Source organism: Bombus flavifrons, chromosome 4 (assembly GCF_040668555.2).
Source record: "Bombus flavifrons isolate JBK064 chromosome 4, iyBomFlav1_principal, whole genome shotgun sequence".
NCBI lineage: Eukaryota > Metazoa > Arthropoda > Insecta > Hymenoptera > Apidae > Bombus > Bombus flavifrons.
The window spans coordinates 686,329-713,310 of record NC_138445.1 but is presented as its reverse complement, the minus strand read 5'-3'; the positions used below and the strand labels follow the sequence as shown (position 1 = coordinate 713,310).

The 26,982-nt window shown below is 36.6% G+C and overlaps 1 protein-coding gene across 3 annotated transcripts in view; it reads right to left on the bottom strand.

Moving 5' to 3' along the window:
* Positions 1-4,569: 4,569 nt before the first annotated feature.
* LOC138178785 (uncharacterized) overlaps positions 4,570-26,982 on the bottom strand; it is a 37,112-nt gene continuing 14,699 nt past the window's right edge. The window contains exons 3-6 of one of the 3 annotated variants that reach the window (XM_069111029.1): positions 8,736-8,794; positions 8,001-8,338; positions 7,253-7,561; positions 4,570-4,734 (exon numbers count right to left, since the gene is read on the bottom strand). In XM_069111029.1, the coding sequence (XP_068967130.1) occupies positions 4,726-4,734; positions 7,253-7,561; positions 8,001-8,338; positions 8,736-8,794 (715 nt within the window). In that variant the 3' untranslated portion in view covers positions 4,570-4,725. Of the gene's footprint in view, positions 4,735-5,495; positions 7,166-7,252; positions 7,562-8,000; positions 8,339-8,735; positions 8,795-26,982 lie in introns of those variants that run through there. The other 2 variants (XM_069111027.1, XM_069111028.1) reach the window with 2 other exon arrangements.

The window sequence follows — 26,982 nt, the reverse complement described above, 5'->3', positions numbered from 1 at the left end:
TATTTTAGAATTTCTTGCCTCTATACTACATTAATATTAGTAATTCTATTTGATTATCTTTAATACATTATATTATACAGAGCAAATCATTCAAATAATTGGTACTAATATCAACAGGTATACCATATATCTTTATTATGTGCGTTTGTTTGCATTTATTGTACTTTTGTATAAAAGTGAAATTCTAATCTTTTATCAATGAAATTTCTGTATTAATGGAAGTTTCAATATGTTTAAGATAGAATATATATGGAATTTACAAAGAAAGAAACGGTATTAACTGACCATTACCTACATTTTATTGCACTTTCCCAGAGACAGTACATATTCAACATATTTATTTATTACTTGAAAAGCCTAATATAAATTACAAACATTTGAAATATTTAAAACGGATATATGAAACAGCGATAAAAGAATGTGAAATTTTCTAATAATTCATATGTAATGTTTGCCGAAAGATAAAAATCTCAATAATTAGATATATAAAAAAAAAAAGAAAGAAAATGATGATACGTTGTACAATAAGCACGTTATATAGCCTCTAAAGACTAAAATCCTTATAAAATAGAGTATAATTAAAAACCATTTTCGACTTATTTCTAAAAAAACTAAAAGAATCCAAGATTTGTATTTTGTTTACCACTAAATTGTGTTTGTTAGCTCACTAATACATTTACAAGCAGAGGACTTCCTCTCTTATTAATCGTTTATAGATTATCAAACTTTTCATATATAAGGAACCGTATTATATATTGAGCATTTATTTAATTATACTATCTGTTCCAAAGCATAACTATAAATTTTCATCTGATGCATTTGTATTAAGCGAAGAAAGAAAATAATTGAATTAAGAATTAGTTTGTATGAAAGATTTTCGAAACAATGATAATGATATAAATGCTGTATTACATTCTATTTTAGATCAATTTCAATGTACGTAATATAAAACGAATAAATTTGAGTATATATGTATATAAATTTGCAGATTATAAGCAATACATATCATAAATATAGGAATACTTTTTTTATCTTAATGTTGCCTCCATTTTACTGGAAAGAACATATTTTACCAGATAATTGAATTTTTCTGTAAATAAGTTTTGTAAAATAAATACGAACTGTGATTTACAAATAGTCCGGCGTTTTTAACAATAAGTAAAAGAAATATTCTTCACACACGTTTAAACAAAGATGTAGTATAATAGAAGCAAAAATGATATTGTATTATTATCGATATATCAGATAGTAGAATTTATCTATTATTAATATCCTAATTTGCAGCAACTAAAATATGTCTACCGTATGAGAGAATTTTCTTCGCCTAAATATTTAAACTTTCCAAAATTCAATATGAAAATATGGAATGATTAAGCATTAAACAATATTAACTTGAATATTTTTTAGTAATTAAATATGGATCACATATTCTGCTTGATAAATAGGTATTTTTATAAGATTCTTGACACCTAATTATAAGTAAATACAGAATTATCTTTTATAAAACTTTTAACAAATGGAATATTGTTATACGAGTTAAAAATAATGTCCGAAGTTATTAGAAAATGATAAAACTGTGTAAATCTGATAAATTTCTAAGATATAAGCTTAATTTTATCCAGTTTTTCAAGTCATATTTGTAATTGGATACTGATGAATCGATTTGCTTGTCCATAGTAGTGTTTGTAGGGGAATAAAAATTGTAATTAATCAAATATCAAAAGTTACATATCTTACCGAGTTAGACGAAAGAATACATTCATAATTAAGATTAAAATTCATACTTAAGACTGTATTAATGTAATAGAATCTCGATTATAAATTTTAACATATTGATTGTGTCTTATATAAGAATATCTTAATAATCCAATGCAAAACATTACTAGTAGAATTATCACCTTCGATTAAAGTTTTTAAATGAATATAATGTCATTAATTTCGAACAGGTATATAAGGGTGTAAACAACAACAGTTTAGTAGCAAACGTTTTTTAAAAATCTTATCTATTCAGTGAAAACACTTATTTATCCGTTAGAAAATACCTAAGACATGTAATTAAGTTACGAAAACTATCAGAGAGGCCGTAACGTGTTATAGCATAAAATTGAATATGCTGCAAATTATGTTATTTATTAATGTACATTTAATATTGCATACCGGATATGCAACTGGATCTAGCCGTAGTTCTGAAATTAGTTTAAAAAATATTTTAACTTTGATTTTGTAAAAATCATTGCATGAAAAGTACAAAAGCACTGTGATATTTCTTTCCTTGTATTTCATATGATAAGTTGTATAAAGTTAAAGTATTTTGTAAATGAGTCAACTTTTGACCTTTAAGCCCTATTATCTTTTTTCTTTTTCTTTTTTTTTAAATAGAGAATAAAAAGATACATTGATAGGTATATAAAAGAATGTATAGTCTCATTTAGTCAAGGAAACAGAGATGACCCTAAAATTTCCAAGATATTTCCACTTCTTCCAGAGTGAACACATACAGTAGCAGGTCATGCACCATTCGAAGCTATTCAATTTTGTTTTGTGAAATATTTTTCTGTCTCCTGCCATTTCTGTCTCTTGCCATCACACTCTGGCCAGGGGGACACCCTGTATATTTATGTTTGACATATTATTCATGTTTTGCACTAAATTATTAATATATCCTATCTACATCGTAAATCTTAATAACAATATAAATATTAAGGACTTAATAGCAAACCGTAGATAGTGTTGTACACAATTGTATTCCTGTAGATATATTTCAAAATCGATTTCGCTTCTAAAGAGTTAATTACTGAATATAACATAGATATTGTAATATTTTTACAAATATTTAATACATATATAGAGTCGTTTTTATTATACTAAGAGTGCTTAATATTATATGGTATAAATATCCTGTTTACATCTATTTCGAAGACATATCATTGTCGTATGCCTTTCTTAGTTCATACGATACAATATAAAGTGCATAGTGTACTTGGAAACTTGACAAAAATTTGTCCCTCTGTTAAAATTACAGTAATAATAAATGCTAATTGAGCTTAACTATTGGAATAATATACTATTAAAACATTGTGTTTGTAATATTAGCACCATAACTGTATGTATCATTTTGTAGACGAGTTGTGCACTCAGAGTTAATACAATTAAATTGAGTTTACTACGTATACCTTTGAAATATGTTAGAAGTAGAACTATAATGTAATAATGTATCCAAAATTGCACGTTACAAAGTTTTCTAAATATATAATAAAACTTGAGAGTATGGAAAACACATAAAATTTTGTACATAAGATAGTTGAAAGTAGCGCGATAGGGAAAGAAAATTATGATTCTTTAGAAAAAGAAAAAGAATAAAAGGAGAAAAAAAGAAAAAAGAAAAGAAAAAAAATGAAGAGAAGAAAAAAGAAGAAGAACGTAAATACGGGAATGTTTTAAAATATCAGCACAACTCCAATATCAGAATGTACGTACATTTTACACGTTTCGTATTAGTATGTTTAAAAAATACATATAATACATTTATAGCCAAGTAACATTTGGGGTTTTTGAGATAAAAATTGTCTAATGGAAAATTGGTTGGGAATATTAAAAATATTGTTTCTAAATAAAGTAGTGGAGTTATTAGAGAATGTGAGACATCACTTTATAAGTATCAATGAACATTGTAATATCTGCGCTAAAACTTTATTACATTAATTTATGAAAGAAACACAACAACAAAATGTCATGGTATAATTTAGGCGAAAAGATGTCTTTATTGTTTAAGTAAAAAGTGAAAATGAAAAGAAATATGTATATATATTTTTTAATCACAGCTGATAAACACATTAATTATATAATGTTTCTGTCTTGCTTGTCCGAACATTGAGCTTTTTGTCAAATTAGTCAAATAAGTTTGAAGATGCGTTACTGATTTTTCGTTTTTGATTCACGAGACTACAATATACAATGTATAGCAATATAGGAACGTTTTCCCACTATATATCATCAATATTATTAAAAACCAATGAAAGTTCATATTTCAAGCGTGACGCTACTCTGTTTAGCTGTAACAACAATTTAAAAAGTAACCTTTCCTTCGTAGGTTGAATAGTAATTGCAGAGTAATTTGCAATAGTTTGAAGCTATTATTTTTGCGTAGCATATTATTTTAAGTATATACTTATAATAATATAATAGGAAGAAATAAGTTTTATTAATAACTTTTTATATTTGTTCTGTTTATATGTACGTCGATATATTTTTATAATTGCATTTCACTTGTATTCAATTATGTTGCATAACGATACTATTGAGCGACGATACAAAAGACATGGAGACATATGATTTGATGTAATGAAATGAATAGTGTTTTAATTGAAATGAATTATAATGTGATATTTAATATTGTAGATGTTGCTGTAAAAGTATCGTGGGAGAAATGGATAAAAGCAACAAAAGATGAAAGGAGTATGTGAAAGTTGATTTTTCGTAATATTCCTTTTAAAGATTGAGAGAACATATAGTGCAAGTTTGAGCGATACAGTGAGCATGTAAGCGCGATGGATGTGTCGAAGGTGTTGATGGTGGTGGAGGTGGCGGTGGCGGTGGTGGAGGAGGTGGTGGCATATATAGCCATCCGGTACTAGTTGGCCAAACGGTACCTGGTGGAGAGGAAACCGGAAATAACGAATTCGTATTATTTCCGGCTGCTACGTGCGGCGTTGGTCCACCCTCTACTCACATTACCTAAAGTACAGAAGTAATGTAATTCGTATAAATATTACAACAGCTAATTGAAACTATTACAAGATGTTTAATTTGTATAATTTGTATGATCTGTATAATTTGTATGATCTGTATAATTTGTATGATCTGTTTAATTTGTTTAAATAAAATGGGCAGAAGAAGCACTACACGAGCACATCGGCAAGGAATATCTATAGAAATGGCTGAAGAAATTATAAAAAATACCTAAGGGTATCTAAATAAGGGTACATAAATGCAAACACGAAACAACAAGGCTAGAACGTACGACAGCAAAGAAAAAGACGCAAAGCACTAACCGTAATTGAATACTCGAATGGATATGACGAAGAAATTAGCGATTTTTACAATTAATACAATCGTACAAGGAGTACAATTGGGTAATACATATGGATAAAAAGAACAAGATCGTAGAATCAGCATCCGACAAATAATATCACAACACAAATATTGACTTGAAAAGTCAGAAAGAAACGCTGCCAACAACAAGGTATGGTCGTTGACAACGTCGGCACGCGTAAACGCACATGTGTACATACGCACATAAACAAACACACAGTTGAATGTATATAATGTGAAAAAACAGTGCAACCGTACAATGGGAAAGGATAAATTGAAACAGAAGTGGCAACAGTGGCTAACGAAGGCGTCCGAACACTTATGTTTGTAAGGTTTCTGTAACAGGTGAAATACGAGCATCGAAATAAAGTGTTTAAAGCAATATACATGTAGTACACATGTAATAAAGTTGTTAATTTAAGCGCGCGATTTATTTCATACAAAATTTAATACAAGGCTGAATAATACGTAGAAGCAGACATAAAATGATTCTTTTCGTTTCTGAGTAAAGTAAATTTGAAAATTTATCATACGCTTGTACTAGACCGATCATTAACTAGACAGGATTCGGCGCGCTTGTTCTCGAGTCACAGCTTATTACTCTATGCTGGGTATTACTTGGATTTTGGATCAACGATTTCCTGACAAGTCTATAGGTGGGGTGGGTAGGTCGTGTTGGCCTTGTCTGAATTCATTCGATCATTGGTTATCGAGGCATTTAAAATCTCTTGTTTACATATAAAGGTACATTGACGTTATCCGTTGAAACTGTTTGATCGTCAACGTGGCCGTCGGCAATGTTGCCGGCAAATCCGTATAAGCCGTTGGAAATAGTTCGACAATGTACGATGCGATGCGATGCGATACGATGCGATGCATTCGTGCTCCTGTCGATGCTGGACCTGGTCATTTTAAGCAATTTCTCAAATGGGGAGGTAGGTAAAGTAGCTGTCTCCAAGTCTGCGTAAAGAAAGTAGGAAGGCGTAAGCTGTTACTCGAAAACAAGGTCATTGTCATTGTCGTACTTGCCGTGTGTTCCGACTGACTCTTTTCCTGTATCGAAGAAATTTGGAAAGCCAGTTTTCTCGAAAACTAAGCCTCCGACGAAAATTCTTATTTATTTTTATTTAGGTTATTCTATCACCTTACACTCGCTTGTATTACATGTTATCCTATCTGTCATATGGAACGTTTTAAAATTTCATTAGTACTGCGAGAAGAGGCGATTATCGCGATAAAATAAATAAATAAACACGCACACACGCGCGCGCGCGAGCGCACGCACACACACACACACACACACTCAGAGTTTAATATTCAGAAAGAAAAATTTTGGTGTATTTGTTGCTGATTCTGCGATAATATGGACCACTTGTAGCTTGAAAATACGTGAATAATCTAATAGCATTTAATTGTAGAGTGGATTTTCAAGAAAAAGAAGGTCGTTGTTTTTGTTTGTTAAATTCACCGCGTTTCTTTATATCCGCAAATAGTATCTGCTACAATCGATATTAATAATTACACAATTTTACGATAATCTTTATCCTTGTTGTTTATAATAAATTACAAGTTGTCATTCATCAAAATTAGTATTCTTTCGTTTCGTGGCATATTAGATTTCTTGGTGTGTCATCAAAATATTGGTGTTAATTTCCATTTTCGAGTATTAGTTATACAAGATAAATAGTAAGTTGTACAAGTATACAGAATAAGTGTATTTGTCAGTTGCTAATCAATTTCTTTCGAGCAAGTGCTAGATCGTAGAACGTGCATGCGATGTTAACTAACATGCGATGAGAAAATGAGAGAATTTTCTTGTAAAGGATCTGTTGTACGATTAAATATCGTATAGGATAAATGGTTCGTCATTTCGTAGAATAAGGTAACATCTTGCTCGAAATAATACTTGTGATGTAAATAATACTCCTGTGCAATGCAATGAACGTAGAGGTATTGTGAATCTTTGTGAACGTCGTTGGTGATAATCACGCGTAATCCGGACAATTAAAGATTAATATCTTTCAATCGTTTTGTATTTTTCAGGAATCTGTTTGTAATTTGTCGACAACCTACGCTTTATATAATATTATTGAATTATTAGATTAATATGTAAAAGATATGTAGAATAATTGTTACTTTAGATCTGTTCCTACTATTATACCTGTAAGATTTGACTAGCTTCGAAAGCTGTTCCAGGAAGTAATATAACAGGGCTGCTGACGTGTCCGCTTTCCACACATATCATGTTGGGAAACTCGTCATCGCCGAAATCTGGTATGTCACGAGCCTTTTCCTGCCACGGATTCCAAACCACTGTATCAGGAAAATTGTACTTTTGTACTCGCATTTTCCTACCGGATACGACGTTAGTAATGATGTGTTCTGGCTGCGTGTTCTGATAAATTCTGTCTGTCCATTCGCACACGGTCACTACGTCGCGACCTTCTTGAAAAATTTGGTTGTCTCTTGTCTGAAAAGAAGAATACGTTTCTTTTAGTAGATATTTCTGAAAAATTAATCAATAGTAAGAAAACCGATTTATTGGTTCGAAGGGAAAATTCGTTCCGTTTCTACGGCCAAATCGAACAACGGTGTTTGCTCTTTTGTATTCGTTTCTTTCAGATTTACGTGTCTTTCGATCGGTGTCATTCAGCTATTCGTTCGTTAGTCCATCGGCGTACAGTTGTTGTTTAATGTTGCGAGAAAGAGACCGAGTCCAAGTTGCAAAGAATAAGCGACAGTCCGAGCGTGCGATTCTTCTTGCGTTTGAACTCGTGCCAGGTGAACGAAAAGCAACTACTTGGAAAAAATATTTCTTTAGAGCAATTGAATTGTGGCTAGGAAAAACGGAAGGAACTTTCTGTCCTTTTCAACCTTGTTGATCGTCGATAACGTTGCTACGATTATACCTTGTCGATAAACGTGCATCCATGAAGGCCGGTAATTTGACATCTCCTAACATCTGGCACTTTAAAGTAAGTATGCAGCAATAAATTAAAACTAAACGTATGATCTTTACTAGGATTGTATACGCCAATGTTAAAATGTAGTTCCTTTTCCCGAAGTATCAGTCTGTATGTCAATTTGAATGGGTAATTCCACATTGATCGGGTAAATTCGCTGTCCATAATAGAGAAAATTGCTTCGACGTCACCGCTCGGCAAACGTTCAGGCGGCTTTTCTACGTTCCAACGGACGATTCTAGCAAAACCATGAGGCGGTCCAAACGTCCATGCTCCAAATTGTGCTGCATCAAGTGGAGGCAATAAGCGATTAATATTATTAATTCCATATATTGGTGGCGGACAAAAGACAGTCGTAAATGGTAAAATTGGTATTTCATTGGGACAGATGTACCGACTAGGATTTGAAAGCGAGACAAGTTTTACCAAGGCAATTTTACGCAAATAATGGCTAAAGTTGCTGTAAATCGCCTACTTGATATCAAGTTTTGCTTACTTGACTTGAATAATAGTAATTGGAAAATATGAAAATTGTATTTATCCGGTAATTTCATTTTACCATGTTTGTTGCCAAATGAACTTTTAAGCTTTCTTCCGTCCGCCACTCTATATTTTTCCTAATAACTTTTCTTTTATCGATCTCCAAGCAATTATTTATTCCGTTTTGTCTGGCGTACTTACGAAAAACGAATGGAATGCCTCCTCTAATGGCTTTCTTCCCATCGAATACCGCTTGCTTACTGAAATAGAAAAAATGATACTAAAATCAAACAGCGTATCTATCGCAACCATACGGTACACGTTCTATCAATTTACACGTTCGGTCTCATTATCGTTAACGTTACTTTTATTAATTACAATTATAAATGTAGTATCGTGAGTGCCTAGGGTGTAGAGGTGGTAGGTATCTCGTTGCTGGGTATGACCGCTTTTCTTCTCATTTTTGTATCGTGGAAGAAAAATCGGACTCCGGTCGCCGGGATTCGAACTTGGGTTCCAACGTTCGTAACCTAAGGCGCTAACTACTGAGCTGCCATCGTTCGACAGCAGTTAGTGTCGAGTGATGGTATTTTGCTATCGAGTGCCGCCACAGGACTTTTTTCCACGATACTACATAAATAACTCGATTCTTTGACTCGTGACATCGAGTCACGCTCATCATACGGATTAATTAAATCAGGTTGTATTTTCTTTGTAATCCGATGTTTATACGTTGTCTTTGTCAGAGACCAAACGTACGACTTGATAGGAGAATTATACATAATCAATGCTTATATATAATAAATGCCATGTATAGCTAATTTTCGAATAGATTTATTAGTTTGACAGAAAATAGACTTTTAATTTCTAGATTTCCAGATGTAGACGCATACCCGCTTCGTAATAACGTACGATAATAACGCGCGAGATAAATAACCTACGGTATATGACACATGGAAAAGCCGGATACCTCGAATGGAAGGAAAAATGCTGGAATATCGGAGATAGAAGACCGACAAAAATGAGCTGATACGCTATTATACGAGAAGAGGTCGTAACGTTGCGTTGTACGCAGCAACTAACATCGTTTAAACACCATATAATTTGCTACATGGTGTTTCTCGAAGGAACGAACTCTTGTACGAAAAATTGCTACGACAATCCTGATCCTGATCCAAAGTCCACCGACGAATCTTTCTCCTTGCTTTTCTTTAAACGTTTTATAAAATTTCATCTGAGACTTTAGTCTGAGATTTTCATGACCTTAGATTGTTCGCTTTTTTCCCTTTCACACGATCGCTATACTCGTAAAAAGCACGTATTTGTACATATGTGCGATTATACGACCTTGTGACAAGTCAAATCGACCGACTCTTTCTAAAGTTATCGATTTCGCATTATCCAGATACGCCATTTCTATCGAACGTCTTAAAAAGCAAATCTTTCGAAAATTCCAAGGGAGGTTAGAAAATACGATAGAGAAATATGTTGGAAACAGACGTTGCACGATTTCGAGACAGATATTTATTTTACCGAGCAACGATCTTGAAAAACCTTTAATAATTCTGTAATAATAATTTAATTTAATTTTGAACTTTAATTCTTCTGTAATAATAAGTTTCTTACGATATTCCTTTAGCCGCTACTTACTTCTACCTTTTGCATAAACCAGGCAATTGTTCTTCCTAAGATGATATAAAAAGACTAAAATCATTCTCAAATAATAAATGTAATTATACTAAGTTCCAATATTACAAAAGTGTGTAATCCGAATGTACGTACGTATCCTCGAAATGTTCCTGCTCGAATAACGTCGCGAGATCGTAATGATATTTATAAATCAGAAATATAACAACAGATTGCTTACTCAAACAGATAACGAGATTACGTAGCTTTCAGTTTCAAACGATTTCAAAGCGTATACTTTGTTATCTCTGGTTTCCAACTCGATGGTAAGGTTGATTCCTATACGAAACCATATCTCGCGTCTATACACGTTTTAGACATTCGCAGAGAGTAACAGTACTTCTCAACTTTGCTGTATCTGTCGGTTGAACGAACCGACCGAGTTAATGACCAAGACTTTTATTTTCACGCGTATCCATCGTCGATACGTGTATCCTACGGAATATCGTCATATTTCTTAACCTAATCACGTAATCCAGTTTTCGAACGCGTGAATCCTGCAAGTTGAAAGTAATTTTGAAAGCAAGTTTATCCGTTTACGCTGCACGGCTCCTCGAGGTGGACATACGATATACAAAGAGAAAGACGAGAGAGGCACTTGCTGGAGGGATTGTTGAGGGACGAAAAGAGAAGAGCAAGGTGGGCAAGAAGAGGACGGAGAAGGTAGTGAGAAAAGAGAGAGGAAGAAGGGGGTAGAAGGAGCGATGTACCACCACGAAGTACGACGCGGCGGTAGGAACGCGGCTGACGCCAAGCAAAAACGATCGACGCTGTCTGCCGTGCTTTTTGCAGGCATCACAGTTTCAACCTCTCCTCCTCGTCGTTTCTAGCTGCTGTTATCTGCCGCTACTGCTGCCCTGCTCTGCCCTGCTCTGCTCTGCCCTGCTCTGCTCTGCTCTGCTCTGCTCTGCTCTGCTCTGCTCTGCTCTGCTCTGCTCTGCTCTGCTACTTGCGAGTGGCATGCAATTTCTGACGCAGTTAGCTACTGATATTCTTTACCGAATACTTTTCTACTTCGCCAAATGAACGCGAGTTTCAAAGAGGACGTAGATTTTAGATTTTAAATCTCGCGATAAACTATAAACAGCATCAGCAGTGACACCTCTAAGCAGTTGCTGCGAACCAATGAAAGCGTAGGTAGTTATACTACATTTTCGACATTATCGTAGAGGAACGTGCTGATAAATTGAAGTTGAAACAAGAAATATACCTGTCATCGAGCGAGTTTCGTATCTATCTTTAACATCATATCTATCTTTTTTAACGTAAACTTGATGTTGAAACTGTTAGAATGCCATTGCAAACACATATTCCAAACGTTTCAACGGATGTTTTTTGCATTCGTAATATGACATTTAATGCGGCGGTGTTTAGATTATACAGTGGTACAACGTAAGAAATTAGAAACAAGTATCCAACAGTCTGCTTGTAATAGGTTATGGGCTTAGAATACAAATAAACGTATCATTATTATAATTAATATCAACCATTTTTCATGCGTTTATCGCCATCCATATGGCTTGTACGTACGTACATGGCTATGTCAGTCGAATATATCACGAAGGGTGAAATTTCAAAGGAAGATTACACGAACGAGCTGTATTTAAAGTATATTCTTTACAGCGTGTGTAACACGATCCACTGTTATTCTGCCATTTGCGACTATGCAACGAAAAACGTTCTCAGTTGTACTTTAATCGCGTCGAGTGTATTACGAACGACGATAGAGAACTTCTAATCGGATTTTCCGAAAACATTTTGTTTTCATGACGAGATCAAGATCCCTTTGGATGACGAGTAACGTAAGTAACAGCGTATGTTGTTTTTCCGATGAGATCGAGTAGGAAATTTGACGAGAAGACTCGACAAGCGTATTACGTGATATTCTTGTCAACTCTCTGTCGATGTAGGTTTGCATCGACGAACAATCGAGTTTCGTGAAAATCTCAACGTTCTCGAAGTATAGTTCCGATAAAATATTTATCGTAAACTTCGAATTACTTGAAACGTTCGGAATTTCAATTTTACTTGAATAAATAATTTTTAATTGAATTTTAATTGAATAAATATCTCGGATATTTTGCTATTCTGAAATATCTTTTCACATTCCTATTCCAGTTGAAGTCCAGTCGAGAGACTCGAGCGGAAGAAATTCTACGTTTTCACGTTACGATTTATAATTTACCCTTTGTGTCGAATTATTCTAGAAATTTAAATATAAGAGATAGAAAATATAAATGGCGATAAGAGAAACGTTTTATCTGAAAAACTGTGGCTCGTACGAACAAACGTTTGTTCGAAACGAATGTTGTACGATTTCTAGAGGGTGGTCTAGAGGGACCACCTCTTTCGACGATAGCCTTGAAGAGCTGCGAGGAGACGACGGCTACGTTTTCAGATGGAAATTATATTTTTTCTTTGCGTATTCTCGTAACTGACATTGGAATATTTCCGAAACGCTTGTTACTTGTACTTAACAAGGATGGAAAGCTGTATCGATACCCACGTACACGATCGGCTGCTTTCACAACCACACCACGATGTACAAAATGATGTAAGACCATTGTCATGGACATTGGATAACGACGATGCTGTCGGTGTATCGAGTTCGAGATTATCTTCTCGGTTTCTGGCCGGCAAAAACCACATGTAAACGTATGTACGGTGTTTTGAGAATGTTTCCACTTTGGCTACGAGGATACGCGATAAAAAGGAATAGTTGCAAGGTAAAATAAATCCATTTAGGCGCGAAACGTTTGCTTGAGAGTCGTACAACGTTCGTATCATCCGTAGTCTGCGAGATATTTGCGTGTTTTCGTTATAAAACGGATACACGACGATTCTACTACAGGGTGGTTGATAACTGGTGGTACAAGCGAAAAGGGGGAGATTCTAGGCGAAAAAAGAAGTCGAAAATGTAGAATAAAAATTTTTCGTTTGAGGCTTTGCTTTCGAGAAAATCGACTTTGAATTTTCGCTCGGTACGCCTGCACTTTATCGCGTCTCGTTATAACGGATCTCACTGTAGATCGTTGTCTCGATGGAAAAATTAAAAAAAAAATTTTTATTCTATATTTTCGACTTTTTTTTCGCGTAGAATCACCCCCTTTCCGCTTGTACCACCAATTATCAACCACCCTGTATACAGAAACTATAACAGAACTGCGGATGAGCCGATTCTACATCTCGACTGTACACTTCGGGACAATGCAAAGGATTTGTTATAAACGTACGCTTCATGCTCCGTCGACGTTTATCGGATACAACAAATTTACTCTGTTAATTTTTCCATCGAGACAACGATCTACAGTGAGATCCGTTATAACGAGACGCGATAAAGTGCACGCGTACCGAGCGAAAATTCAAAGTCGATTTTCTCGAAAACAAAGCCTCAAACGAAAAATGTTTATTCTATATTTTCGACTTCTTTTTTCGCGTAGAATCACCCCCCTTCCGCTTGTACCATCAGTTACCAATCACCCTGTATATTTGTCGTGCACAGGTATCGTCACAGAGCTTTAGCGATCCAAGTACAAGTCCATTATTTCGTAATTGGTCGTAATTGGTCGTAATTGGAGGTATTTGGTGGAACTAGAAAACAAACGTGTGCGTAGGAATGATTTTCACACCATTCGCAGAAGGAATTTCATCGAAGACGATAATTTTCATCTATCAACGCGACGACGATTCGCGCATCGAGCAACTTGAAACACGAAACGCTGGCTATACCAGAGGAAGGAGAAGAAGAAGAAGAAGAAGAAGAAGGAAAGAAAAGAAAAAGATATCGCGATGGCTTTGACACGAGCTAGCTCGATCCCCAGACTTGAAACCCTCCCAGCAGATTCGAATTTGAAAATCTTTGCGGAATAACGAGCAGAAAAGCAGTATAATTTCATTGGTAAATTAGCAAATTATTGGCTGCCTATCGATAAGAACGCGTTACAAAATTTGATTTTATCAAGTTACTGTGTTAATTTTCATTTTTTTTATTTAAAAAGCAACGTTGCCTTGTTTTCTTCTGTAAATTGTATCTTTTCGTTCTTTAAAGATAAACTGCTGCTTCCTTCCTTCGTTAGGACCAAAGTATACGTTCGTTTGCCCAAAATGCTACCGTACGCAAGCTTGTCGTTAAAATGGAACGATCGTAAGATTTTATATATAAAGAATATGATGGTGTTATGAAAATAATTGTGGGCCAATGTTCGAGGAAGCAAAATGTCGAGAAAAATGTCAAGAAAAGAGAGAAAACTCGCGAGGCTCGAACAAAGAGGTACAAAGAGTGGCTTGTCGCCTTATCTTGCTGCTTAGGCCCGGGTCAAACGAGTGAAATGCCAGCTGAGAAGAAGAAAGACAAACAAAGAAAAGCCTCTTCTCACCTCACTGTTTCTTTACCATTTACCAATACGATGTTTCGAAATAGGCGTTTGACACGTCTCGCATCTATTAAATTCCGAATTTACGTTGTACAAACGGGAAAAGTGTGTTGGAACGGATTGCCGGATAAATAGCGTTCGTAAATTGTGAATTGCGTCGATCCTACCGTACGAGAGAGTCCAACGATCTACCGAATCTTCGAAAGCAAGTTTCTCAGGTACCGCTAATAGCTGTGGGCGAAACGACTTGTACACGTGTATCAAGCACGATTATTAGATATTTCCTGAACATTGGTATAACGAAACGATGTTCTTTGGTATTTCTGTTTGAAATGCCGTACCTTTTCTCTTGCAGCTATTTGTAGCAGCCTAACGAATTCTACCTTCAACTCGAATCATTTCCACCAGGCTTTGCACCGGACTGTCATACATCCCCATAGCGGAGGTCTTTGTTTCCTTTGCAGGGGCGGAATATACAAAGAGGGAAGCGAGGACGACGCACGGTTTAACGTAACGTTATATCTGTAAATCGTGGCGTTTGGGACTACAGACCGTCTAGCGGGAACGTTATATCGTAAAATAAAATTATATGGTAAAAGTGAGGAGTTTGATGAACTTGGTTTAAACACGTTCGTCGCCACGTCACCCATAGCTGTGTGACGGGTATACTTCCGTGGGGGCCCCGTTACAAAGTATGGGTGACGCTTTTCTTGTTCGAGTTAATTGAATATAGGATATTATATATAGAATATACAACATAAACATATCAAAAACACATTATACCATACTTTTTATTAATTTATATTCTGGATAAAATATTACATTATGCTATATCGCGTGGTATTTGTTAAAACGTTCCAACACATTTGGGCTGATTTTCGGCACTTCGAACGATAGTCGTAGACTTCGTCATCGCTACTCTCTCACTTTCAAATATATTTTCACGCTGTTCACTGAACATTTTGAGGATGAAAAAATCACCGATGTACGTCTCACGAGTATGCTTCTCGACTAAATGAAAGATCCGAGATATCTGCCATGAGATCCCTCGGAATACTCTAGCTGGAAAGCCTATCGCTTTCTCCATTTCAGAACTAAATAATCTTTTCTTTACGCTGAATCGAAGGCGATAAACAATGAATTCCCGCTTGTCATTGTATTTACGTTCTGCGTACCGGCGGTCGGATTTGGGCCCCGCAGGAAACTTAGCCGAATCACGCTGGGCGACCAACGTGTTAACCAACGAGGAAAAGTTCGATCAAAGAAGTACTCGATGACTATGTAACGCCAATACACATCAGAGACCAGGCCACACACCGCGGACAGGATGGCACCCAGATGTCTGCACATCCTTGGCGCGTACCCTCAATAGTCTTAAATACCCACCAGGGGTCTTGGGATTTTCATAGTTAAGGTCCTTCGGACCAAGCGAGTATTTCCTGTCTTAGATTCCCTTTTACGTTTATTGTCTACCACGTGTTAGCATAGAAAGTTGGTTTCCTTCACATCTGGTATGTCCCGTTAGCAACATTCTCGCGAGGGCGGCTAAAACCCTTTCTGGTCCACCAACCGTCTTATTATCCAATCGGAGACGATGACTACTACCCTCGCTTCCTTAACCAAAATTGTCATCAACAAATCCGATAGTTCCGTGTCCTTAGACACACCCACCCCTAGCCTTCCTCGGACACAGTATCGTCAGTAAAACTCACTTATTCTGTATCCTTAGAATAGTCAACATATCTTTATCGGTCTCTACCCTTACAACAGTCGCGTACTAAGTGTTACATAACGTGGTTGGAGTGAATTGTGATTTATGTTAATTCAGTGTGTATTACATTGTGCTTGCTGAATTCATAATAAAGTTCAATTAAAACAAAGTTAATAGTTGTGTTACGACTCAGCTATTTTATTTCATCAACCAACCCTTAAAATTTACGTGACAACTACTTGCTCCACACTAACGTTCTTTCAACGTCTCTCACACTACGATAATTATAACGAAGACATTTATTCGACATACCTTTTCGTCACTTTACCCTACTCTCCTCTCTACTCTAATCGTTCGTTCATCTATATCTATAGATATATTCTACAACATTCGTTTCATACGTGTTTTTGGATCATTCACGCGTTTCCAGATATTCTGTGTGTTTCTGGATGCTGATATTCATCCGAGAAGCTGATCGAACTGCACTGTGCGTGCTTTTTTAGCTCGGCAAGAGCAGCTTTACCATTCCATTCTTTCCAACACAGTTTCCTGTCGTACGTTAGTCGTTTGAAAATTTTCACCGTGACAGATGAAAATGCGATGTTGGCGATGGTTCGTCACAGGGATTACACGCTAAATAAGAAAGCTGCGAGGCTCGATAACTCGACTTTGGTACCGCTAGGAATTCTTAAAATTTAGCTACACGTGCGTTGTATCTTTCTTAACACGTTACATCGATCATCCTTCGCCGTTCTCGATTCTCAGTTCTCAGTTTTCAGTTCTCCTTCGGATAAATTTGGTTTTATAGAATCTCTGATGCCTGCAACGAGACCTTCATCACATTGGACCGTTTATCTTCAAAGTGGTGATACAAGTGCGTTTCTCTTTCTTCCAGTGACATTTCGATATTTCAAGTTTCCATCTTATACTTGCTTTGTCCACGTTTCTATGTGTTTACGTAGATGTAAATTCATTACGCAAATAGTTTTTTCCCAATTAACTGGACCAAAATCATCTCCCAGGATCATAAATAGCCTCACAAGGATTCGTATCACGCATAGTTGTTATCGTAGATCAAGTCAATTTTGTATTTACATGGAAACTTGTTAATATACGCGCATCGATGTCTGAAAATGTCTTGGAAAGTTACAGAACCCAAACAAAGAGCTAGTGACGAAATATCGCTATTTTCTACTAATTCGAACGAAGTGTTAACAGCGTACAATTTTGTCGAAACTGCGTTCATTGAAAAGAGTTGTTTAAAGAGGTAAAACGTCGTTAGGAAGATATCGCAAACGATTCTAAACAGTTTTAATGTTACCTTAGGACTAAGACGAAACCCAAGCTAAAACTAGTTATACAAGGTGGTTGGTACAAGCGGAAAGGGGATGATTCTACGCGAAAAAAGAAGCCGAAAATATAGAATAAAAATTTTTCGTTTGAGGCTTTGTTTTCGAGAAAATCGACTTTGAATTTTCGCTCGGTACGCGTGCACTTTATCGCGTCTCGTTATAACGGATCTCACCGTAGATCGTTGTCTCGATTGACGTTTTTTTTTTTATTCTATAAATTTTTATTCTATATTTTTTATTCTATATTTTCGACTTCTTTTTTCGCGTAGAATCACCCCCTTCCCGCTTGTACCACCAGTTACCAATGACCCTGTATAAACGCAAATTAAGCGACAGCAAGTAAACGGAAAGCAGTTGAAGAAAAAGTTTCGCTTAACAGTTACGGTTCGTAAATTCGAATAATTAAAAATAACGAAGAAGGGATAAATTAAAAGAATGGAATTTGGTAATCATCTGGCTGACAATAAACAGTGTCTATGCTGATGGTTTATATAGATTTTCAAACTCCTGTATTTCTTTATCTTATATTGCGCTTTTTAAAATCCGTTGCGGATTCTTATTTTGCGCGCTTCGTTATTTCAATAGCTCTTTTTTAACGTATTAAGATTTGAAGAAAGTCGAGGACACGTTACGGCATAAACATTTCACGTAGAAGATCGAATGAAAGTGGTATATCCAGGAAATTTTTGAAAATATTGCTTGCGAATAGATTTCCAAAATTATTTTCCTACGATTGGCATGCGTTTCGAAAACTGTTGAATTTAACAGTCCAACCAGTGATCGTGAAATACGACATACGTATACATATAAGGACAATATACGTACGAGCAGAATGTACACTGAAATATTGACAGTACGTATTGCATGGAGGATACGCATTGATCGTCTCAAGTTGCCTTTACACGTATGACGATATCCGAAGAACCTTGAAACATCGACGATGCTGCTGATTATCCGAGGGCAGTTGTCCGCGAATGAAAGAATAATAATTTCAAGAGAAAAGGCCGCAGAACATGAAAATATTTTCAGTTCAAATTGCAAGATTCGAATGGGGGGTCGAATTGGTAATAATTTCGATATGTAATATATCGTTTATCAGATACAACAAATTTACTCTGTTAATTTTTCCATCGAGACAACGATCTACAGCGAGATCCATTATAACGAGACGCGATAAAGTGCACGCGTACCGACCGAAAATTCAAAGTCGATTTTCTCGAAAACAAAGCCTCAAACGAAAAATGTTTATTCTATATTTTCGACTTCTTTTTTCGCGTAGAACCACCCCCCTTCCGCTTGTACCACAAGTTACCAACTACCCTGTATATAAATTTTTCTGTGGAAATAGCTTTGACAAAAATCAGTAAAGGCTGACACCTATCTTTGAACGTCTATATTTTTTAAGCAATTTCGATATCGAGACAACGACGATTTAAATCTACGTATCTCTTCTTATCCTACGTTCGTACGGATTACGATACACATGGTTTCTCACATTAACGGTTGGATACAGCTTTATCTTCGTAATCGTTGTTTCCTATTAGATGGAATGATTTTAATTTCGCGTTGCTAATTCTACTTAGCAGACAATACGAATTACCTAGAACCACAGCTTGAAAATAAACAGTTTCTTCCTAACAGGTACATTTAATCGCACGATAGTCTGTTAAATTCGACCTGGTCTCTTTCTTTGTACGTTTCAGTAATATATTTTACGATCGATACTAATAATCGTGCAATTGTGCGACTTTGCTCTGACAAGTTTTTTCATACAATCGTAAATAAGACAGATATTTAGATGATCTCATTTAGCTGAGACACCCTGTATATCGAACGTACTTGTTCCAAGCTCTGACGAAGCTAGTAGTTTTTGCGTTTGCCCGTTTTCAATGGTAGAAGCGGCAACAGCAGCAGCAGCAACAGCAGCGATAGTAGCAGAGGCAGCGATACTAGCAGACGCAGCAATAGCAGTGCTAAGAGAAGCTGCGGGATTGGTAATGCTCTCCTCCCGTACCTCGTCTTGCCAATGCTTGGCTCCTGGCTCGGTGGAACTTTGTTTAACTAAGGCTAGCAAGAAGCAAACCTATTTATACTAGGTCGGACACGTTTACGTCAGTGTGCCTGTACCATGACCGCTTCTACTCTCTCTCTCTCTCTCTCTCTCTCTCTCTCTCTCTCTCTCTCTCTCTTTTCAGCGTCACCCTTACCCTGAAACGGTCGTGTGAAACTCTAAGCGAAGTACAGTCCTGAAAGCTGCTGATAAATGAGAATATCGTGGACAAAAAGCCTTGCTGCAAACAGAACTTTCCGTCGTCATTATGCTAATAAAGCTGACCACGACTGACACCGATGAATGTTTTAATTAAACAAGAAAAAGAAAACAGGAAAAAAAGAAAAAAAGCAAATACAAATTTACGCTCTTCCTACTATACCTATATAAAAAATTAATTCATCGTTACGCTTCTTAGCTAACAGCATATGCATAAGTAGCCGATAAGTGCAACGCTCGTTACAAATTTTACAACGACGAATATATATTAATTTTTTGTAAAGATAAAACATTCTTAGTTTTATTACACGCCTAACAAATTGTTAAATGGCTTGTTTTTTCAACGAGGAAGAGAACATAGCCGACGTCCCTATAGCCTATTTATTTAGCCTATATATTGTATATATAGGATAAAGAGAATTTCATTAGGTGAAATTAAACAGTTTCGGATGATGTACGATCCAGTGCGTACAGTGCACGCACATTCTGAGAGTGATGGCATTTCCAATATTTAAAAATCGCCTGTATCTTTTCGAACGGACCCATAATTTCTTTTATACATCGATCGATGGTTCTCTGTATTCTCTGCAAGAAAGTATTAACCAACTTGGATCGAGCAATGCTTAAAAGATATTTTAACTTTAATTCTGTAAAACGTAGCGTACGAGAGACAAGGAAGGACAACAGACACGATATCTTTACGTTTACCTTTTCCTTTTCCTCCTACGAAGTACAATTTCTTTACCTTTTTTCTCAGCTTCATTTATAGTAACGCTTCGTCCGTTTAACGCCACAAACTGCTTATCTCTCAATCGTTCAAACCCGCTCTTTCTATAATCGATATACAATTTGATGTAATTGAGGTTCAAATGTCTTGTAAATGAAACAGTTTCGGTTATAAGTATCCTAATATTTTTGTATATTGAATAATGCGAAGAAAAACTAACAACGATCGATGTATAAGAAAATTTGCAAGTTTATTTAGCAAAACAACGAATAATATAACACGTTGACTGCCACGCGTACCGCAGTACCAAGCGTTCTCCGCTAGGTACTTCCATCGATATTTTAGTAACGCGAGTGGATAATTTTTTTAATAAACCATTTTCGTATTACTTTTAGAACAATTCAGTAGTTTTATTATTTCCTCTAGAATATCTTTTCAAATACCTACGACGATCCTTCGCAAGTAGTCAAATAAGCGCCACCCGAATACGGGTGACGCGACCCTACCGGAAACTTTGCTGTCACCCGAATACGGGTGTCGTGGCAGCCAACGCGATATTTATTTATTTATTGTTACTTAGTCCGTGTCTTTCGGCTTTGGACGAGCTTTCGGTTTTACATCTTTTTTACCTATTTCGCTTATACAGGGTGGTTGGTAACTGGTGGTACAAGCGGAAAGGGGGTGATTCTACGCGAAAAAAGAAGTCGAAAATATAGAATAAACATTTTTTGTTTGAGACTTTGTTTTCGAGAAAATCGACTTTGAATTTTCGGTCGGTACGCGTGCACTTTATCGCGTCTCGTTACAACGGATCTCACTGTAGATCGTTGTCTCGATGGAAAAATTAAAAAAAAAAATTTTCACCAACCACCCTGTATATCTACCTCCCCTCTTATCTACTTTATTATATTGCACACCCTTAATTATTCAGTCTCTAAAAACTATGACAACTTTTGGGCTTTTGCCTCCTTGTTGTGCTTCCTCATTGTCGTTCCTCCCCGTCTTGTATTGCCCTTCTCTTCTCTATTATTGCTTTTAGTTCTGTTAGTCCTTCTCCAGTCTCATTTAGTATTTTTTCTGTGTCCCTTGGTCCTCCCGGTATTTCGCATTCTTCTATTACACGTGTCAGGTCTTCTTCTTTCCCTTTACATAGTCTGCATCTCTTTTCTCCCTCTTCTTTCCAGTATTCCCTTGCTTTGGTCTCGTTTCCACATCTGAATCTCGCTAATATCTTTCTGTCCTTCCACTTCATCCTCCCTTCTAAGTATTTTGGTAACTCTTCTTTGGCGATTTTTCTGTACATTCCCTTATCCTACTCCCCCTCTCTTCTGCTTCTCTCTTTCTTCTATAATTTGCTCTGCTTCTCTTGCTTCCATCTGTATCCCTCCATTTCTCATCTCTCGGTCAACGTGATAATATAATAAAGTATAATAAAGGTGCGTCGATTAATTAAGATATTAAGAAATATACGATTCCATCTTGAGAGAGAAACCTTCGCATGATCTTTACACGCTCGCACGCAGAAAAGCTAATAGCATGAGAATATGCACCCCTCGAAGCCGTTCAACTTTTATCTGAAACACTTTTCGATATGAACGATCGATGGTATCGAAAATATTTCAGCGTCGACTCTTGCCTTGTATACACCGGATCGTGCGTTATTCGAAACTATTTAATTTTGCCTCGGAAAATTTTTTGATATCCTCTATCGATTCACGGCAACAGCTTGTCCCAGTTACGCGGGGCATCCTGTAAAATTGTATTTTAAGAGAAAAATTCGGCCAGAATATTGGAACATCGGCAAGACGTTACCAATTGGTATAGGCAAGACGTGTTTGAGTCGCGTTTCAGTGCAATTAGACGGGCATAAGTCAAGCTCGGAATTTAGTTATGGAGAATTGAAGAATCAGATTTTGTCGAACACAAAACGCGGATCAGAAGCTCAAAGACGTTTCATATTTTTCAATTTCACGATTCAGATTCAACTATATTACAAAACAGGCTCGCTTCAAATGTAAACAGATGTTATTTAAGGTAAGTCTTGGGTGCAGTAAGTGAGTTATGTCAACGAAATTGCAGTTCGTTGACAAATGATAAATACAAATGTGGTACGAGATACTATGGAAATAAAAATTATTCTCCACGTTATTTATATTTATCTAAAAAAAATTGACTAGCATAGTTTAGCGCAGCTGGTAACGTGGCAGTCGTTCGTAGCCTTTCGTTTAACGTAAATTATACAACGATAAACCGTAATACAGGGTGGTACAAGAAAAAAGAAGTCGAAAATATAGAATAAAAAAAATTTCTTTTTTTTTTAATTTTTCCATCGAGTCAACGATCTACGGTGAGATCCGTTATAACAAGACGCGATAAAGTGCAGGCGTACCGAGCGAAAATTCAAAGTCGATTTTCTCGAAAACAAAGCCTCAAACGAAAAATTTTTATTCTACGTTTTCGACTTCTTTTTTCGCGTAGAGTCACCTCCTTTCCGCTTGTACCACCAGTTACCAAACACCCTGTATATCGTTAAAACCGAAATATCAAGGCGGATATACGTTACGAGGATAGACTTGTCGACGAAGAAAGTGAATTGCACGGGAAAGTGAAACGTCGAGCTGGAATTGCTAGAAAGAGGACAGAGCAATGTACATCGTACGTCGGTGTAAAACATGAAATTATTTAACGTCTGAGTCTTCGAATTTCGAATATTGGTGACAAGTCGGAACACCGGTGAAACTGCTAGACGCCGATTTCGACGAAACTTTGCACACGCGTTCGTTGGACGCGCTCATCCAAGAATTTCAGCGTGATTCGTTCGGGCCAGTTTTCATCTTCAAGGCAGAGATCGACCCCTTTATCCGAGCTGGCCTTTCCGCGTAAGCGTCTACAGACAGAGAAATCGGGAACGCCACAAGATATGAAAAATGGTCGAAATAGAAGATATACGGAGTGTTAGAACCTATAGAGATCCGCGCGAAACGGATTTACACCTCGAGACACGCTGTAACTTTTATTTCAGTCATTTCTTCATATCTTTCGTCCGATTTTCGTTCCGATTTTTTATTTGTAAACGCTTACGTAAGAAGGCCGGCTTCGATAAAAGCCGGTTGATGTCTGCCTCAAAGTAGAAAAACGGCCAAGTTCTTAGATAGCCCGATCAAAATCAATGAAAAAACCAGTCAGACTTGATACGAATTTCAAACGATTATACAGGCTAGACCAAGGTAAATGGGCTCGCTTAAGCGTCTGCGTTATTCGTTGTCGTATAAGAAAATTTCTGAGGAAACGCGTAAGGAAACTTCTTCTCTTTGTTTCAAGGAGCAAATATCCAAGGAGCTTTTCTTTTAGTGATGATTTTTTCACGAGATCGCTGTCAAGGTCACTGACATTCTACTCTCGATAACCCTACATTTATTTTCGGATATTCTCGTAGAGCGCGAGGGAACAGCGAAACGTCTATTGAGAAATCCAGCGAATCGAGACTCGGTCGAGTGCTCGTCCACTCTCCATTTTCTCAAAAAAGGAAGCTTAGAACGAGAAAGATTTTACTTTTCGATTTACTTTTTCACGTAGAATCACTGCCTGGCCTGGTTCTACTACCAGTTGTCAGACACCCAATGCTCATTGGACAAAGTACGAGGAATTTATAGAGGCGAATGAAAAAGTTCTGTTACTCGACGTTTCTATTTAATTTGAATTTTGACAAATTTTGATAAATTTTTCATCAATTCGTTTTCATAATTATATATTGTTCAGATCTTTTCTTTAACGAAGAATACCGTACGAATAAAACTTGGTTTCTCAAGAAATTGTCGATTTTGTTTGTGACCATGTATTGGGTGGTAGATAACGGCGAATACCAACGAGCAGTTAAACGAGAAGGAAAAGATCCGAACGGAAAGAATTAAAAAAGAGAGGAAAATCCGAAAAGAGGAATACGGCAGAGACTGTAAACGAAACGACTGAAGAAATCAAACTACGCGAAAATTGTACGTGTTACGATATGTCAAATAATATTTACACGGTTACTTTGGTATAGTTGCCTTAGTGCTGTTATTTGGTAAATAACTAGCAAGCTTAGAGTTTGCTTATCCTTTCTGATTAATTCACAATTTCTTTTATTTTGTATAGTTAGGTACAAGTAGCTATACGTCGCGCTTGTATTTCTTTGTGTACTTCAACTTTGATTTCTTAACCCCTTAACCTACGATCTACGTTCGAGAATTTTGGGCCGAAAACGTAAACAAGCTATTATACAGGGTGGTTGGTAACTGGTGGTACAAGCGGAAAGGGAGTGATTCTAGGCGAAAAAAGAAGTCGAAAATATACAATAAAAGTTTTTCGTTCGAGGCTTTGTTTTCGAGAAAATCGACTTTGAATTTTCGCTCGGTACGCGTGCACTTTATCGCGTCTCGTTATAACGGATCTCACTGTAGATCGTTGTCTCGATGGAAAAATTAAAAAAACAAAATTTTTATTCCATATTGTCGACTTCTTTTTTCGCATAGAATCACCCCCTTTCCGCTTGTACCACCAATTATCAACCACCCTGTATACAGAAACTGTAACATGCGGATGAGCCGATCCTACATCTCGACCGTACACTTCGGGACAATGCAAAGGGTTCGTTATAAACGTACGCTTTATGCTCCGTCGACGTTTATCAGATACAACAAATTTACTCTGTAAACAGAGCAACCACCCATTGTAAACGCCGAGATAATAAGGTTCACAGATTAGAACAAATTTATCAACAAGCGGTGCCGGGTAACACCTGCGACTATTCACGTTGTAACCAGATCCATGAGACGACGTCTAGAGAGGAGGCTTGTCGTAAAGTACAAGCTGGTTGTTTACAGCATCTTCTGTAAACATAATTAGATAACGCAAAAGCAAAACGGAAGATTCCTTACATATTCCGTTACACATTGTACCATTGCGAAACATACTTTTCTGTATAATTCAAAAACTATGATCGTACGTTATTACGCGCGAGTTACGCGTCGTCGGAAATGTACACGATATCTGCTGACTCAAATTATCAGTACGCACCAGACGAATAGACAGATTGCGAGACACAGTGCGACGTTTTCTGTATCCATAGATTCATTGAAAATTATTTCATCCTAGCGTTTCCAACTGCCTACTGGTAGCTACTTTAGCCCAACCCATGACTTTTCCTCTTCCTTTCTTATTTAGGTAATGTTAAAAACGATGATCGTCTCTCCGATTAATTTCGAGTTAGCTCGCACTACAGAAAGATGCGCTCGCCTACTCCAAAATTATCGTAACACGAATCGTATGGAAGTTGTTTGCGAATATCTGAGAAACTAAGGCCGAGCATCAATGACACGTATAGGCAAAAGTTGTTGAGAGCGCGCCAACTTCGACAACGTGTTTCAAGGGTATTGAAATCGACTTTTCCGTATAATTATCCAATTCTTCAAACCTAAAACTAGGTGTGCATTTCAGAGTAAAACTGTGGAGAGTTGCACTTGAGATATATGGCGCTCGCGAGTCGACACTTGGACGACTCGACAGTGACTCTCAGATAGTTGGAGACATACTCTTCGACAGCAACTCGTGACGGATTTACTCTGAAACGGACACCTGCATTAAAGCAGGATGCAAGTAAAAGGCAGCTCGGTTTTTACATCTACGATACGAACAATATCATTTTTCCACTTCTCAGCCAACTTTTATTCTCAATTTGATTCACATAGAAGAAGAAATATCACGCATGTTGGCAGATTCTTCGATCTTTAAAACAATATAGCTCTCTAAATGAACGATTAATGAATATTCATATAGGCGTGCACAAAGGTGTTCAAACGAAACGTCAACGAGAGAGAGAGAGAGAGAGAGAGAGAGAGAGAGAGAATATGTAAACGATTTGTCGCCTTTATCCGATTACGCGCAAGTGCACAAGTTAACCTAAATGGACGAGTAGGCTGAGAATGAGCAAATTCTTCAGGAATGATGATGTTACGTTTCTTATCGCGATTTAAAAACCTATTACCGCGACTAATCAAATCTGTTCGTTCGTATAAATACGTCGATGCGTGCAGATTACGTCAGATTTATTATAACAGACAAGAGCAACTTTAATTTAACCCGATACAATTTTGATCGACCTGTTATTTCGTTTCTAATAATAACGAACGATATAAGTAAGAGATGAAACGTCGATTAAGCACATTTACGTTCTTTGTAGGATGTTTCGTTTAAAAGTTATCTTTGTTCCGATACAACCTAGGCACAATACACGGGATGACTTGTTGTTCAGTGGCGCTAAAAATACGACATTATACTGTGTATTTCATAAAT